We start from the raw sequence: 16,480 nt of genomic DNA on the forward strand, positions 1-16,480 counted from the left end.
GAGGGTTATGCGTTTTTTCTCTCTGCGATAATCTGTATTAATCGCGCTTGTTATTAAATAAATTTTTGCTAGTGTACCTCGATGAGGTTTTTTACATCATCTCTGTGTGCTTGGAAGTGGTAGTTATTGACTTAGGCGCAGTGAACGATTAGGTAGGGAGTTTTAAAACGCATGTTTCTGTGCATGAGACCGGCCGCAAATGCGATGCTAAATGGCTAGCGCCGTCTGAGTTAATGCTTGCTGTAGACACTTTTCCGAAGAGCTAGCAACGAAAGTGTAGTACACAGCTTGTTGAAAATTGATGCCGTCTGTTTGTCGCTAAAGTATTTTTGACAAGTGTTTCTCTCGCATGCGCACAGCATGGCGGACGCAGCTCCAGCCGGAGGACGAGGTGGTTTCCGTGGCGGCTTCGGTCGGGGTGGACGCGGCGGTCGGGGTCGCGGTCGGGGCCGTGGTCGCGGTCGTGGCCGCGGCAAGGAAGGCGAGAAGGAGTGGGTGCCCGTCACCAAACTGGGCCGCCTGGTCAAGGACGGGAAGATCAAGTCCCTGGAGGACATCTACCCGTTCTCGTACCCCATCAAGGAGTACGAGATCATCGACCACTTCCTGGGCAGCTCTCTGAAGGACGAAGTGCTCAAGATCATGCCCGTGCAGAAGCAGACACGTGCCGGACAGCGCACGCGCTTCAAGGCGTTCGTCGCCATCGGCGACTTCAACGGCCACGTCGGCCTCGGCGTCAAGTGCTCCAAGGAAGTGGCGACCGCCATCCGAGGTGCCATCATCCTCGCCAAGCTGTCCGTCATCCCAGTGCGTCGGGGATACTGGGGAAACAAGATCGGCAAGCCACACACCGTGCCTTGCAAGGTGGGACGGCGTTTGGAATCGTACAGCATGTTGCCAACAAGGGTGTCAATGTGGCCTTGTTAATGAATCATTTGAACATCTTTGATGTAGCGCGAAACACCACACGTTCGCGACATGCGTTCACCACTTCAGCGACCTAAAAGAAACATTAGTTCAAGGAAATTACCCACACAACACTATACACAAGGTCTACGATGAAGCATGAGATAGGAAATCAACATAGCTAGCCCTCTCGTCCTCATTTGTTTGGCGTGAAGGAGAGGGTACGAAGCATATGAATGCATGCGCTTAGGAAAGGAGTTGCAGCCGTAAAGTAGACAAGTCCGCTTGCTGCAACGTCAGCTCCAGTGATACCCCGTGTTCACGAATTTTTCATCACTGACACGAGAAGGCACTTGAGGACTACTAGCAACGCTATTAGTAGAAGTAGAAGGCGCAGCGCTACTAGCAACGTCATCAACATGTTGCTAGTAGTGCTGTGCAATGACCCTATCTGCCTTCCCGTGTCCATGTGTCGCGCTACATCAAAGCGTGATTGCGCCGGAAAGTCTGGATGCATCAAACGTGAGAATTGGCGTCATTGTGCCCTATGCAACTAAGTAATCAGTGAAATGCCACGTCAGTTCAAGGTTTTATAAAATGCATCGTATGCCAGCTTGCTGTCTAGTGGAAACAAGTCCATTTTACTAAGCTGTGAAGGGTATGCTTTGCAATGATTTACTGATGTAATAACCAAACTGTTCGCAAATTGCAGTCATTGTATGTTGGTACTAAGTACTCCGTGTACACTGCAACAACAACAAAAAAAAAAAACCGACTATTTGTGCAGCGAAGCCTTCGGTTGTTAATGCCGAATCCCATAATCTTCTCTACTGTTTTTTGACACTGCAGTGTGCATAGTGCCATACCAAATAGCCCATCAGTTTGTACATTTCAGCACACCTACTTTTATGAAAGAGAGCACTCGAGCAGAAAGCCTGCGTTCGCATGTCAGTTGGCTAAGGGGAACTCCGGGGATTTTTCGATATTCACCGATTTCAATTAAACTTACAACATATGTTGTCTTCGGTACCCTGATGATATGTGCCATATTATACAACCGTAAGTCATTTAGTTCTTTAGAAAACGAATTTTAAAATTGGTAACCAATTCTGGAATCACGCCTGTTAGCGCGGGCGACCCTGTGTATGCGACGTAACGTGCCTACTCTTTTCCAACCCCGCCTCGCCCAGCGGATGGTTGCAGCGCGTGCTTTCTTCTACGAGGCGGTGACAACGCAAGCAGAGTTCGGTTTTCTTAGCTGCATAGCGTCTTAGTCGTCATTGACATCAGGTCTCACAGTTTGCACGCACAATAATGAGCAACGAGGAGATCGATGCGGGGCATGTGAGCTACTTCACAGCCTGGCGAGTAGAAATCAAAAGGCGATGCTTCCGCACTCATATAGTAGCTGCAATCATTGCTGAACTCGTCACTGGTAAGTTGAGATGGGCTGGCACAGCTTTATTCCGCGTCAGATGACATCGCCAGCTTCCTATTCGCGTGATAGAAGCGTGTGTGCTATGTTTACACACTGGCCAGCCGTGGCGGCGTGTAGCGGACTTTGTGACGTCATCGCATGCCCAGCACGTAGCAGCTTAGCTCCCTGTTTCGGTTTCGACTCATCGTTTATTGCTTATTTAAAATTGATTAGTCTCTCAGCAAAATGATCCACCCTTGCTGTTACAGGACTGTTAGTACTATTTGAAAATTGCATTATCTCAATATGGTTGAAAATGCACCAGAGTTCCCCTTTAAAAGTGCCCTGCGACACTTTTTGAGCATGGTCAGAAAATGCTGCCGAGAACATGCGAGCCAAACATTGTAGCGTGACATGCGGCTTAGAATTTACAATTCTCAGTCAGCCAGAAATCGCTCCCTCTTCCCTCTACAAATGATGCCATGGGCTGTGTAGTTACCATAGCCGCCTCAGGATGCCGCCACGTGCCCGTGTGTGCGCTAGTGCGATCACACTGAAAGTAAGCCACGCGTTCGGAGAAAAAAAAAAGAAAAAGTGCTCACGGTCATAATGCTTACCTTGGTTTGTGTCCAGGATACTGGCAACACTTTTCCTAGATGCAGACTCTACTAATAGTAGATTGGTGCATTGCATGATCAGCTGGCTTTACAAGATAGGTTGTGACTTTCCATGTAACTGGATGTTACAGTCCATAATGTCATCATTGATGTTGGTATGAAACAATGTGCAGGTGACTGGCAAGTGCGGCAGTGTTCTGGTGCGCCTAATCCCGGCCCCCCGTGGAACGGGCATTGTGTCTGCGCCTGTGCCCAAAAAGCTGCTGCACATGGCTGGCATTGAGGACTGCTACACCTCTGCGCGGGGATCCACCGCCACTTTGGGCAACTTCGGTAAGCGCTCACCTAAATGTGGCCGTGGATACAAGGTGCTCCACATAGCTTTCTGTTCATGATGCGAGTCAAGTTTGGAGGTCATTTGGTGGCCGCATACTAATTAACGGACATATTAAGCAACTTGTGCTCCTCTTAGGATGTGTTTCTTTCGAAATAATAACATCAATCTTGCTTGTGTTTTCTTTCTATCATAAAGAAAGCTATTTCATGGTAATAATGCCCTTGTCATCAGTAGACTGGAAGTACTGGGCACATGGTATTATAGCAAGAATAGGCACACAAGATATGTGCATAATCAGAATAAGATTTTGATTATGGTCATTTCAACTGAAAGGTGGGATGTGCTAAACAGCTTTTGCTCTATTCCACATGTCTGACATTTTTATCATGGTAGGGGTGTGAAAAAATCTGCACAATACTTGTTTAGTGCCCTTTTATTGCATGCAACCACACGTATAGTAAATTTGCTGTTGTCAGTTGTACACTACTGTTTGTGTGTTAGCAAGGATTGCCATTCTGGACATTCTCAAATTCCAACATAACGTGAAATTTGGCATCTTTGTTTTTAATGCATTTCCTACTCTGCCAAAAAACCAGCTTTCTTTCTTCTTATCACACACATCTCTGATGTAGCCTTTGGATAAAACGGGTGGAACAGCTCGGTCAATTGGGCCAGTTCGATACAATTCTGTATTTATGCGCCAGGCTGAGTCAAAACCGTGAAATTTGTTGAAATTGCGCCACACTGCACCAAAATGCCTGACCAGCCTCAAAATTTTCTCAGTTGCACTAATTTTAGCGGGAAATGGAAGCCGCGTTGGCCGCCTGCTCCAAATCCTATTTCGGCTGTTGCACCCCTGATAAAATCGCCTGCATGACCAAAGTTGAATGTCCGAAATGGTGCCCCGTTTTTGGCAATCATGGCATGCTCTACAAGTTCACTCTCTTTGGGCAGGTGGACTCTGAGGCTGTTGCCTTTTTCCCATCACCTTATGTGACCTCTGATAATTTATGCCTTTTTTGCTGGGTGCCCATTGTAGACATGCAAAACATAGGCAGAATACTTCAATTATACGAAATGTGAAACTTCTCATAGGCTCCATGTATCAGTTGAAACTTCAAGATTATGCTTCATCAACAGGGTTAGATGTCAAAATCCAGACACACCATTGGCTGAAATCTGTCTCTTGATTGCAGTGCCACATGTAGGTTGCAAAGACAAGCTAATGGCATTTTTGCGTGTTACTTTGAACACTCCTGCAAGTGACTTGCATTGATGTAGCGAGCAGTACATTTACATTTGTGGCTTACACATTGCGCATGATACTGCAGCAATAGAACTCTTTCACCTTTCTGGAAAGTACTTCTAATCCTTGTCGTGGGAACTCTCACAATGACAGCGAAGACTGCAGCGATCGAGGCGATGCAGCGTGTTTTCTGTCACTGCTCCCAGGTGGTGCATTGGTTTGCTATCCTCCACAAACATTGGCATTTAAGGACAGTGAAGGAAAAAAGCAGTTAGAAATAACCAAGAGGAGGTTATCTTGATTGGTGGCTAAGATCAAAACAGCAGTGAAATTTAGTCTTTCAATATGTTATATGTTACGGCTAGGTGGCGTAAGCTGCCGCCCATTCACAAAGGGGCAGCCCCACCCATCCATCCTCCGTAAATTTGTCCATGGGCATGTCTGGGTTTCGAAACTGAGTTTTACAGCTGATATGATTTAAGAACATTGATGCACAGCAACTCTTCTGGCTGTGTCATCTCTCTGCTGCTTGCAAATGTTTGGACCAGCTTTCTGACGGTCAAATGTTTCCTTGTTGTGCAGCCAAGGCAACGTACCTGGCCATACAGCAGACGTACAGCTACCTGACCCCTGACCTGTGGAAGGAACGCGAGCTGCAGAAATCACCCTACCAGGAGTTCACAGACTACCTGATGCACGCTCACCGACCTGTCGGTACTGCCCGCACCGTCGAGCAGCCCCACTGAAGTGGCCATGGACACTGCCCTCGGCCTCCTTCGAATAAACAAAAGGCTTTTGACAAGCATCCAATGTGTGCTGATGGCTTCTTTCCTGTGTTTTATGTATGTTTCAGTTTGCAGAGATGTTTGAGTGCTATGTTTGCTAAGACCTTGCTGTTGTGCAAATACTGGTGTCACATAGACACTTTGAATCTCCTTGGGTCCCAACACGATTTGCTATTTGCACAAGCTGCTGGAAGGGGCCATTCACAATTGAGAAATTTCGCTGCGATTGAAAGTGCACCGTTTGTTCAATATATATGAAGGCTCAATGATTTTCCAGTGCCAATATTAGTGATGTAGTTAGGTGAAACTGTGTGAGGCTTTAGTGAATTCTGATTACACGTTTCCTGAGAAAGCTTTTCTCCCAAAAACTTATGAAGAAGGTACAAATAAACTTTTGAATAATGTAGTTTTAGTAGCATTAACGTGTAGGGAGCATACACAGCAACCCTGAGTTGTGTCGAAGCAGGGCATCCTGTGTCGGAAGTGCAAGATTGCTTCGCAAGCGTATTTTTTATACATAAGTCATCTATGCACCTTGAACATGGCCTAAAACTTTATTATTTTTTTTCTACTTTACTAGGGAAATGTCTAGCCCGCCACGGTGGTCTAGTGGTTATGGTGCTCGACAGCTGGCCCGCATATATTCCTTCCTCCATGCCCGCAGGTCGTGGGATCGAATACCGGCCGCGGCAGCCGCATTTTCGATGGAGGCGAAAATGCTCGAGGCCCGTGCATTTACATTTAGGTGCACGTTAAAGAACCCTAGATGGTCGAAATTACGGAGCCCTCCACTACGGCGTCTCTAATAATCGTGGTTTCGGGACGTTAAACCTATAGGGGGGAAATGTCTGTTATATGACGTCTGATCATGGTGTCGATAAACACAATCATAGTTTTACTGATTATGTATTAAACATGAGCTTCTGCGTAGTCGCGTTTAGATGTGGTCGACCTCAAGAACAAAAAAATTGTGCGCATGCGCACTTAGAAAGCGAAACCGAAATTGCACGAGCGGAGTAGCCGGCAGCAATTTGATTCACAACTCTCGCTTAATCGGTTCTTCGCACGTTGTGAAAAAATGTGAAACATCGCAGCGAGGGGAATTCAATTGGAAAGTATGACAATCCTGGCTGTTTCGTCGGTTTCGCTAGCAGGGGGGTTTCCCTTTCTGCGTAGGTGTCGGTAGCGTCGCTTTCGGCCCAGGTGAGATTTGGAATGGTCTCAATGTTGGGCTGTCGTTTAAGGATGTCCGCATCTGCCAAGCTCTCGCGATATCTGCCCAGCTGCTACACCCACAGCCGTGTCTTATGATACGAAAACAGCCGGTCGCCTTCCGCTGCAGCCGTAAGTATTCAACCACGGCACCTGTGCCCGGTACACAACCAACCACTATGCCAGTCATTGCGCAATGCGGGGCCCCAGCTGTAACTTTTCCCGAGCTGCCGTTGCTTAATTGCGGCCCGTTAAAAGTGATCGGACCCACTTATCGGTTAGGTCAGTGCATCGAACTATTTACCAATATGGCTTCAGCCTTCCGAACAGCACTAAGGACATTCCATCGTACCGAGCGTGAGCGCTTGGAGATTGGCCATTCCTTCCGGTGTTGTCGTTCACTGATCGCAGGCTCTGAATAATCGCAGTGTGGTGGGCGTTTGAAAACCTGCCGGAGCGTGAGCTGTGCTATTTGTTTGCACCGCTTTCGTACGTTGCTAACGTGTTCGTAGTAATAGCGCCGTGCGTCGTCGTTTTCACGGCAGAGAAGTTGTTGTTTACAAATAGGTACGATCCTGTCTTCGTTCTTGCGTTTACACGCCAGAACCACTTCCATGGTCCTACCTCATGTGCTGAAAGGGGGCAGATCCGTCCCTGATAGGCGTTTTTCATGGGCTTACTCTTGCGATCAGGTATCCATCCTGCTATGTAAAAGCATCGTAAATCCATGTTATCGGCCATGTTATATATATATATATATATATATATATATATATATATATATATATATATATATATATATATATATATATATATATATATATATATATATATATATATATATATATATATATATACGAAATGCGGTTTATTAACGTTACGGCTGGTGGGCCAGCCTTCATCAGAATGGTTCATTCTGACGAAGACTGGCCGTAATGCCATAATTAGCCATAATGTTAATAAACCACATTTCATACATGTATCTTCCTATTCAATTATGAATAAGTATTATATATATATATATATATATATATATATATATATATATATATATATATATATATATATATATATATATATACTTGTAGAGACAGAGTCTTGGAGAGTTTTCTCAAAAGGTAAGGGCAAGAACGTGATTAAGCAACTTGAACACATTATTTGCACATTAAAGTTGAAACTGTGTGACTGAAGGTAACATGCTACAATTGGTCTCAAAGCATACATGTTGCACACCTAGTTTTATGATCACCCTGTTTCAGAGTCTTGTATATATGCTGACATCTACTTAAGTGCTTAAACTGTATACTTTAAACCAATTTTGCAATACTCCTGCGTATGAACAACCAAAACCATTTCAGGGCATGATCAGCAGCAGTCCTTATAATGTGATTGGAAAGAGCCCCTCCTTTGGTGACAATATAGTAAACGTGCCACTTGGAGACCACATAGCTGATGACCTCATAGAGCAGGGGTCTCAAACTTGCCTCAGCTAGCGGGCCACAGTCACGAAATTAGCGAGTTTTAGAATAGGATACCCAAAGCTTTGCATACGCTATACTTTGCATTTGTTGCCACTGCACATGCTTCCTACGCTAACCTCTTGTGTACCCACGTTAGGTGACGGAAATAGCGTATCATACCCAACGAGCGCTATCTTTGTGTACCCTATTACCCTATTCTAAAACTGCCTATTGTCTCCCGCAAGGGCTAGCACAGTGAAGAAGGTGGGAGGGGGTGGGGGAACAAAATGTGATCTGACGTTGCCATTTGAAAGAAGGCCTTTCCCATATCTCATATAGGGGTCATTATTAAGGGGATTGAATGTCAGGTTTCAAGAAACATATCGATACTGATCTGAAGAGTGACTGAAATCTGGGCACCGATTGCTTGATACCAGTCATGTCTGTTTAGCTAAGGAACATACTTATCAAGAAAAAAAAAAAGAGAGACGAAGAAAGTCATGTGCAGTCTGGGCCGCTAGCAAGAGACCCCCGTCATAGAGGAATATATCGGAGTGCTTTGTGTGTGTTTCAGTGTGTGTGACGAGCAGGCGAGCTGTGGGGCACAGCCTGCATGCTGGGAGCCGTGCCCCTGGCGAGTGACAGCAACGTGCAGCTCCGGTTCCTGGCACCCGACGATGCCACCGAGGTGCGCAGACTCTGCACCGACTGGTTCCCCATTGAGTACCCGGACTCCTGGTACCATGACATCACCTCCAACCCCAGGTATGCTTGCTTCTTACAAAGGTGGCAGCCAACAGATGGAAACAAAGCGCAATAATGAAGTTTAATGAACAGGTGCCTCAGACAGGCTGGCCGACGTTTCAATAGGTGAACCTATCTTTGTCAGAAGCGCTTTTTCATCCTTGGCGTGTTAGCTTTAAAAAGGGTTGACATACGCAGCAAACCGTTCACCATAAGTAATGAATAACAATAAAGTGTTTACTGACCAAGACTCGGAGGCTGCACACCTCAAGAATGTTGAAGTCATTCGTGTTAAGCAATGCACTTAATTCATAATTCTAAAGAAGCAACAAGTGCATCTTACGATTTCTAAAGGGCACATTTAACGCAGGTAATTGCTACCCAAAGGGGCTCATTATTATTATCCACAGCTTATTCTATGTTTACTGCAGTACGAAGGCCTTTCCTAGTGGTCTCCAATCTACCCTGTCTTGTGCGAGTTGATTCCATTTTATTCTTGCGAGCTGCTCGATTTCATCTCCCAATCTAACTCACTGCAGCCCTTGGCTGGATTTCTTATCCTTTGGTATCCATTCTCTTGCTCTAACTGGCATCAACTTAACACAACCTAACCTAGCCTATTTAATAACGGGTTATTTAATACTATACTCAGTTACAACTTAAAAAAAAAATGGCAGCTCCGCTCACAGAACTGCAGTGCGCCTGCCCTTCACTTGTGAAAGACAGTCGTGCTAGCTGGTCGCTGCTCGAACCGTAAGTGCTTTTTCTCGGCTAATGTAAATAGTACACGAAACAAGAGTTAACGGATCGTCCTTGCTATCAAAAACATGAAGTTTGACTGAGCAGCGATGCCAGAATCCCTGACAAAACTTACCAGGTTGTTCAAGTTTCCAACCTAAAACCAGCGACACAAACATTTGTTGGTGGGAAAGTCAACTATCTGAAACTCTGAAGAAGTGCTTGACGTTACCAAGATGAGTAAGCACTATTGGATGGAACATTTATGCCGATTTTCTTTGTGGGAAGGACAGCAATGGCTGTGGGCAGAGCTGTCATTTTTTCTTAGGTTTTAACCGAGTGTAAACATGGCCGCTTACACCAATCATATTACCACGGCCCGTGGACAATTGTGTGCAGGTTTTTTGCCTTGGCAGCCATGTATGGGGGTCGCATCATTGGCCTCATTGTTGCCGAAAGCAAGGCACAGTCCCTGTGCAACCGAGAAGACGCGGGGCTCCTGGCTGCAAACTTCCCGCCCGCTGCACAGGTTGCCTACATTCTTACCCTGGGGGTGGTGAGTTCACACACGTTCTCGTTAAAGCAACCAGTATGTGTTGTTCCTCTACAGCGCTGGTTCTGCTCAACATCACACCAGATGTGGCCATTAACCATTTCTATATATTGCTGATGAGTGTAATTGTCTTGAGTGCAGTGTGAGTAGCTGAAGAGTGCGTCAGTCAACTTGTTTCTAGTTATAGCTACTGCACTAGGTGGCTCATGTGCAGTCTTTTTCATTAATTTTTGTCTGTTTGAATGCATGAACTGGAAACATGGCTTGCCTTGGTGCTACTAGTTTTGGGAAATGATAGAATTTTTGTAACTATAAGCTTTTTAGGTGCGTGCAGAATTCACACACACAAAAAAAAAGAAGTGCAAGCACTAACTTCCAACTAACATTTAATAGACAGTTTTAGTTTTGCGTAATTAGTGGAACAGCTTAGTGAGCAGTGGAACAAGGCTTTACGGAATGTCGGGTTCGAAACGCGCATGCACAATACGCTAAACGACCCATAGTGTTTAGCGTGTGCACGCTGTTTTGCATATTTAACGTTACCGCGTTTGCGTGATTTGCATAGTCTACATAAAACAGGCGGCAGATTTGGACACCCACTTTGAACTGAATTTGGTGTTGATGTTGACGGATTCACTTTGTTCTCGGCAAATGACTGTAAAATGGCTTCACTTACCTTCAGGCAGCTTCGGCGACAGTGTGCTGTAGATAACTTCGCAGAGCTTCCGAGATCACTTCCCATTTCGAGTGGTCGTTGGCCTAATGAGAGAATCGTTGTAAACAGTTCTGCAATATCTAAGTTTTCGCTTTTGGTGCGTGGTTCATATTTATTTATCTCTATTATTACTAAAGTGTAGGAATACGGCGAGCATTTTTAGTTTTTTTTTCTTTTCACTTTTTTGTAACGCATTCATTCTCTGCTAGGGGATGCTGCAGTCACAACTTGGGCACATAAATGCTATCCGGCTATAGTAAAACTCACTTTCCGCAATGAACGTTTGCGGTATTTCCCTTAACCCCCACTATCACGTTGATGCTAAACTGAAACTGTCATTGTAGTACTATTTATGTACTCTTTTCTCTTTTTTTTTTGCGACAAAGACTTGCCCTTAAGGCATAATATTTGTTATGTATATTTGTGGTTAAATGTGCGCCGTTAGGCCGGTGTGAGATCATTATGGGAGGTTTATTATGAGCGTTGACCTAGTGAAAAAAGTGACCAAAGCAAGCCTTCCGAACTCTGGTCGTTGAAGCGAAAGCTATGCCCAACAACCAGCCCCGTACTTGTGTTTTAAAAATATGTGTAAGCCTAGACTGTGAAGGCTCAGTCACACTTGTGACTAGCACCGGTCGTGCGACCAAGTTAGTTGCGAAGCGACTGGTCTTAAATGGTTGCAGATGGCCGCCTTGGTTGCACAGCGACTGCTTTGGCTCAGTCGCATGACTGCAGTCGCAAACGTCTGGACCAATCAGATGCGCAGAAACAGGACACCAGCTTATATTATGGTACAATGGCAATGCAAACAGACGTGAATTCTGTGTGGTGATAGGTATAAGTCGCACGCAGGTGTCAGCGTCGGTCACCTTGAGGCGATTTCTAGCGCGATAGCATTAAAGACCTTGTTTTGCGAAAATTCCGGTGTTGGCATCAGCATTGTTGGTTGTGAGCGAAAAATCGACGTTGTCTGTGAGCGAAAATTCGAAGTAGATGCAAATAAAAAAATAAAAATCTTCAGTCCAAGTAAGAATCAAACCCAGGCCTTCTGCGAGGCAAGCAGGTGTTCTACCACAGAGCCATGCCAGTGCTTGAAACTGCTTTGTAAAAAAAACGCTATAAGAATGTAACATAGTGGAAGGAAGGCCAATGTTACGTGCGGGAATGTTCCTTTCCTTGCAGCACGGTTGAAGGCGATGTGCACGGGGCCCAATTACCCTATCGCGTTCTCCTCTTGAAGGCAAAGCACAAGCGTCGTCCAAGTTTTTGGTCTCATGTCGTAAACGGTCGTGCGACCGGTGCTAGTCGCAGGTGTAAATGATAGGGGTGTGCGAATATTCGAAATTTCGAATATTTTTCGAATAGTGTTTGCTATTAGATTTGATTCGCACTGGAATTTTACTATTCGAACTATTCGAACTTCCCAAAAACAAATACAGTCAACGTCCGATAGAAAGTGACCCCTTCAGATTTTTAATATGCTTCACCTCATCCCATCCCGGTATTGCGGCAAAGCTGCCTTTCAAGCTCCGTTACAGTCGACCTTTGTCAAGACAGTCGACTTCCGATTGGAAGTGGTCCCTAGAATTTCAATATGCTTCACCTCATCACACCCCCGTATTGCGGGAAAGCTGCCTTTCAAGCTTCGTTACAGTCGAACGTTGCCAAGAGACAGTCGACGTCCGATTGGAAGTGGTCCCTAGATTTTCAATATGCTTCACCTCATCACACCCCCGTATTGCGGCAAAGCTGCCTTTCAAGCTCCGCTACGGTCGCAAATGTACTAACTCAAGAAAACGCTGGTTCCAACATGGAGATGAAAGATGTGGCAGAGTTGGGTGCTCAATTAATGCTGTTTTGGGCCTGAAATTTGGGCAGGAAATCCAAAAAATCGGACGCCGAAGCTTTTTAGCATCAAAAATTTCAGATGTTCTTATATATCGACATCTACGAGGCAGATTTGAAACTCCGGACTTGAAGGGAGCACACCCTTGTCTGAAATATCAGTTGGGCTTCCACAGAAGTTTAAAGAGGAGGAGAGGCTGAGGAAATGGCATCTTTGCCTATCACGTGTAAAGTGTTGTCAGCAACACTTTGGTTGCACCAAATCATGTACATAAATAGAATTTGGCCTCTACATTGCCGCATTCTTGATAAAACGACTATGAAATAGCACCCCGCCAGTGCTTCATCAACCTAGCTAAAAGAAACGCTTTCATGTTGCTATCTCATAAGAATATGCTTAGGAATCCTCTCTAACTTTTTTTTCTGCAATTTTGCTTCGAAGTATTCGAAAAATATTCTAGAAATATTCTAGAAATATTTTATTCGATTCGCACTCACACCCTAATATTCGAATTCGCTTCATACCCAAAGTTTTGATATTCACACAGCTCTAGTAAATGAACCTTAACGAATATGCTACACGACCCACCATGTCGTGCAGGTACGCGAGTGCCGGCGCAATGGCATAGCCACACTCCTGCTGGACAGCCTGCTTGCGCACCTGTCCCAGCAGCAGCCACAGTCTGGTGCCTGCAAGGCCGTCTACCTGCACGTGCTGGCATCCAACACGTGCGCCATCCAGTTCTACGAGCGGCGCCGCTTTCGGCCGCACGCCTTCCTGCCTTTGTACTACTCGGTTCGGGGCACACCACGCGATGGATACTCATACGTGTTGTACATCAATGGTGGGCATCCGCCCTGGACACTCTTATATCCTTTTCTGGCTCTGTCATTTCACCGGCATCGTGCTATGGTTACGCCAAGGTGTAGATTAATAGGATGCCAATTTGAAGAATTGCTTGAGGTAGGCCACAAAGTTAATTTACTAGTATTGGCTGCCAGTGCATAAAAAAAAAAAGAGAGAGAAGGGGGGCAAGCTCCTGCGACATTTCTTGATTGATGTCTTCTTGTCTCTTCAAGCTTTTGTCTTCCTCAGAATTTCCGTGTTACACTGGCATCAGAGGGGCATGTTTGATCACGATCATGGCTGATCTGAATTGGATTTCTTGATCGCAATCAAAAATGGCCACTGCTACAAGGTTCAAACTAATCCAGATTGAGCTTGGCGCAGATGTCAAACAATGGATTGCGATTGTCTTGACCGATTGTGTCTAATCACGATTAAAAGTAACCGTGTAGCAGCACCTGATCTGGATCGGCCCTGATTGTGATCAAAAGTGGCCGTGTGACACCGGCCTTACGTAGCGAATTTGCCATTCAGCACATTAAACAGTGATTGTATGTGCCATTTGGAAAAAATGGTTGCAGACCAAGAAGAGCAGGGTTATGGTTCGGGCTAGTTGGTATTCCATATTACAAACTTCTTTAGCGTAGAAATTGCGACCAGGACACAGATACACAGCATATACAGGTATGTTATGTATCTGCATCCTTCTTGCGATTTCTACGCTAAAAAAGTTCGCAGACCAAGAGTGGTGTATTCTTTGGTATGACAACAAGCAATTACCAGTTCAAGCCTATTGATGATGCTGAAGCTCAGTTTCCAGAGTAAATATGGAGCCCAGTTTTGCAGCTGTTTTGCTGCTTTCTCAAAGCATTGCCTTGACTGCATTGCTCGCACGGACTACATCAAGCACTGGAGCCAGAAGGTGTCTCGACTGGAAGTGTGCGCACTGCCCAAGCAGCTGCTTCGCATGGTGGGGAAGCTGTTCTCCCGCCTGTTCTCCAGGGTGTTTGTGTCACACAAGTAGCACCGTGCCTTGCCCCCATCCGAAAGGACTGCTGCCCAGGCACCACAAGACTGTTGTTGAATTTCGTTTTTTTTTTACTCAGTGCTCCGCCTATTTTTTCACTGAGTTTAAGTGGGAAAAAAAATGCTCATTTGAATGCATCGTTGACACTGTGCAAGGTGTCATTTCCGTTGGTGACCGTTGAGCGAGTGTGAAAGGTTGTGTGCGTGTGCGCTGTTCTGGGCCCTACGCTGTGCCTTGGGTACTCCAGACAAGCGTGGCTGTTGTGTACAGACTGTTCTTTTTTTTTCTTTCTGTGCCTTAGCCACGTCGCTAAGGCTGGTGAGGCATCATTGCCATTTTGCGTGTTTCTCGAATTGTGTGAAAAACGGTGAACAAGACAAAGGGTGCTGGAAGGAGATTGCGCTGGTGTTGATGAACATGGTGCCACCATGTCTAAGAGCAATTATGACGCGTAATCAGTAGATTCCACGAGGGAAAATCCTTGCATTGCCCAATTTTTTAAATATCACACCGATTTCCACACCCTGCAGAACTTTTAAACTCGCTTGTTGTCCGACCAGAATGTGTACCTCCACACACAGTGCACGACGTAAATTCTATGGAAAAAGAAAAACCAAGGGCCTGCTGGGCCTTTATTTTACATTTATTTTATCATGGATTTACTCCTGTGAGCTCGTGTAAGTGGATCGCAAATGCCACAAGGTCAGGGTTGCCAGCGAATTCAGATTTATGTGGAAACTTGTGCTCTGCGACTGAAAAAATGTGACATCTCCACAAATGGGCCAACATGTGGAGAGAGCTAGAGCATGAAGTCAACGAGCGAAATGTTGTGTGAAATCTGGCTTTTGGTCGTGCATTTGCAGGCAGAAAACCACAATCATGCATGAAACCTTTCCAGTAGCCAAAAACATTGTGGCAGGATGTTTTCCACCACTGCCAAGTGCGTGCATGTTGCCCTTGCTGGTTCCTCATTAGCATTTTTCCTCTGCAGCAGAAAAATAGCCAACCAGTGCCGCCAGCTGTGGCCAAAAAGAGAGATGTGGCTGTGATCCCAACGCTGTTGGGGCGTCACATAGTGCAGCTGTTCTGTTAGATGCTTCTCATGCATGTCTGTGGCACAGATGTGACATCTCAATATTGGATCTCTGCACTGGAATTGGCAGTCATCACTAAGCCTCTGCATCATCCGTATAAGGATTTATATTTTGTTATACAGGCAAATGTGATGGCATTAAACTTGACTCGTTAGTGGGATACTGAGCCTTTAGGCCCCATAATCCTGTCAAATGTGTAAAAAAATTATGCCTATAAATATTTTTGCATGCCAACCCAAGTTGCCATTTTTCTTCAACTACTTTAAATGCTACATGTCTATCGAAAATGCCTATGTACACTTCCAAGCATTTAATGAGGTTTCCATTTTCTAATCGCAATTCCAAATTTGCAGCTTCAGCTAGAATGCATTTTCATTGCAGCATTTACTAACATGTTCACACAGTTTAGCTCTTAATATATGCAATGACGTAAACTTAGCTAAAAACCTATACCAAGGTCAATTATACCCCTGTCACACGGCGCATGTAATGTCATTCGCTGCGAATGACATTCAAAACGAATGTCATTGCGATCTTGCGTTCCGGGTCTACACGGCCATATGAAATGACATTCGCAATTGATGTCAATGTTTATTGGCAGGCGGCTGTGATAACAAAAAGTTACAAATTGTGCTTTTAATTTACATATTTTTTTCCTTGCTTCCGGGGTTCGCATTCATGGCATGCAACTATCGCTACGGCTACCGCGGCGTCGCTTCACCAAAGCAACAGTGAGCGTTTGTAAACATGGCCACATGGCTGACAGGAGGTGGCGCTAGCGTCAAGTCGGAGTATGGGAAAGAGAGTATAGCTGCACAAAGTGCTTCCAACATCGCGTCGTACGTAAAAAAGTTACCGAAAAGTTAACAACAACCTCTAACAAGAACGCTAACATCGTTTACATATTGTTTTAACATGCTTTAAGATATCGATGTCG

The 16,480-nt window shown here is 45.2% G+C and overlaps 2 protein-coding genes across 4 annotated transcripts in view; both read left to right on the forward strand.

Annotated features, from left to right (window-relative positions):
- The window catches only part of LOC119400509 (N-alpha-acetyltransferase 60), a 217,220-nt gene that overhangs the window by 197,093 nt on the left and 3,647 nt on the right, over positions 1 to 16,480 (forward strand). The window contains exons 2-6 of one of the 3 annotated variants that reach the window (XM_049418099.1): positions 6,631 to 6,652; positions 8,555 to 8,745; positions 9,862 to 10,018; positions 13,177 to 13,445; positions 14,317 to 16,000. In XM_049418099.1, coding sequence (XP_049274056.1) covers positions 8,594 to 8,745; positions 9,862 to 10,018; positions 13,177 to 13,445; positions 14,317 to 14,446 — 708 coding nt within the window. In that variant the 5' untranslated portion in view covers positions 6,631 to 6,652; positions 8,555 to 8,593 and the 3' untranslated portion in view covers positions 14,447 to 16,000. Of the gene's footprint in view, positions 1 to 6,492; positions 6,653 to 8,554; positions 8,746 to 9,861; positions 10,019 to 13,176; positions 13,446 to 14,316; positions 16,001 to 16,480 lie in introns of those variants that run through there. The other 2 variants (XM_037667569.2, XM_049418098.1) reach the window with 2 other exon arrangements.
- On the forward strand, positions 338 to 5,328 carry LOC119400507 (40S ribosomal protein S2). The gene is made up of 3 exons (XM_037667566.2): positions 338 to 864; positions 3,114 to 3,273; positions 5,106 to 5,328. The coding sequence occupies exons 1-3, from the start codon at positions 361 to 363 to the stop codon at positions 5,267 to 5,269; spliced, it is 828 nt and encodes a 275-aa protein (XP_037523494.1). The 5' UTR covers positions 338 to 360; the 3' UTR covers positions 5,270 to 5,328.

Source organism: Rhipicephalus sanguineus, chromosome 7 (genome assembly GCF_013339695.2).
Source record: "Rhipicephalus sanguineus isolate Rsan-2018 chromosome 7, BIME_Rsan_1.4, whole genome shotgun sequence".
Taxonomy (NCBI): Eukaryota; Metazoa; Arthropoda; class Arachnida; order Ixodida; family Ixodidae; genus Rhipicephalus; species Rhipicephalus sanguineus.

Coding starts and splice junctions, on each gene's coding strand:
- LOC119400507 (XM_037667566.2), top strand. CDS start 361: ATGGCGGACGCAGCTCCAGCCGGAGGACGAGGTGGTTTCCGTGGCGGC. Junction 865..3,113: donor CACACACCGTGCCTTGCAAG/GTGGGACGGCGT, acceptor AACAATGTGCAG/GTGACTGGCAAGTGCGGCAG. Junction 3,274..5,105: donor CGCCACTTTGGGCAACTTCG/GTAAGCGCTCAC, acceptor CTTGTTGTGCAG/CCAAGGCAACGTACCTGGCC.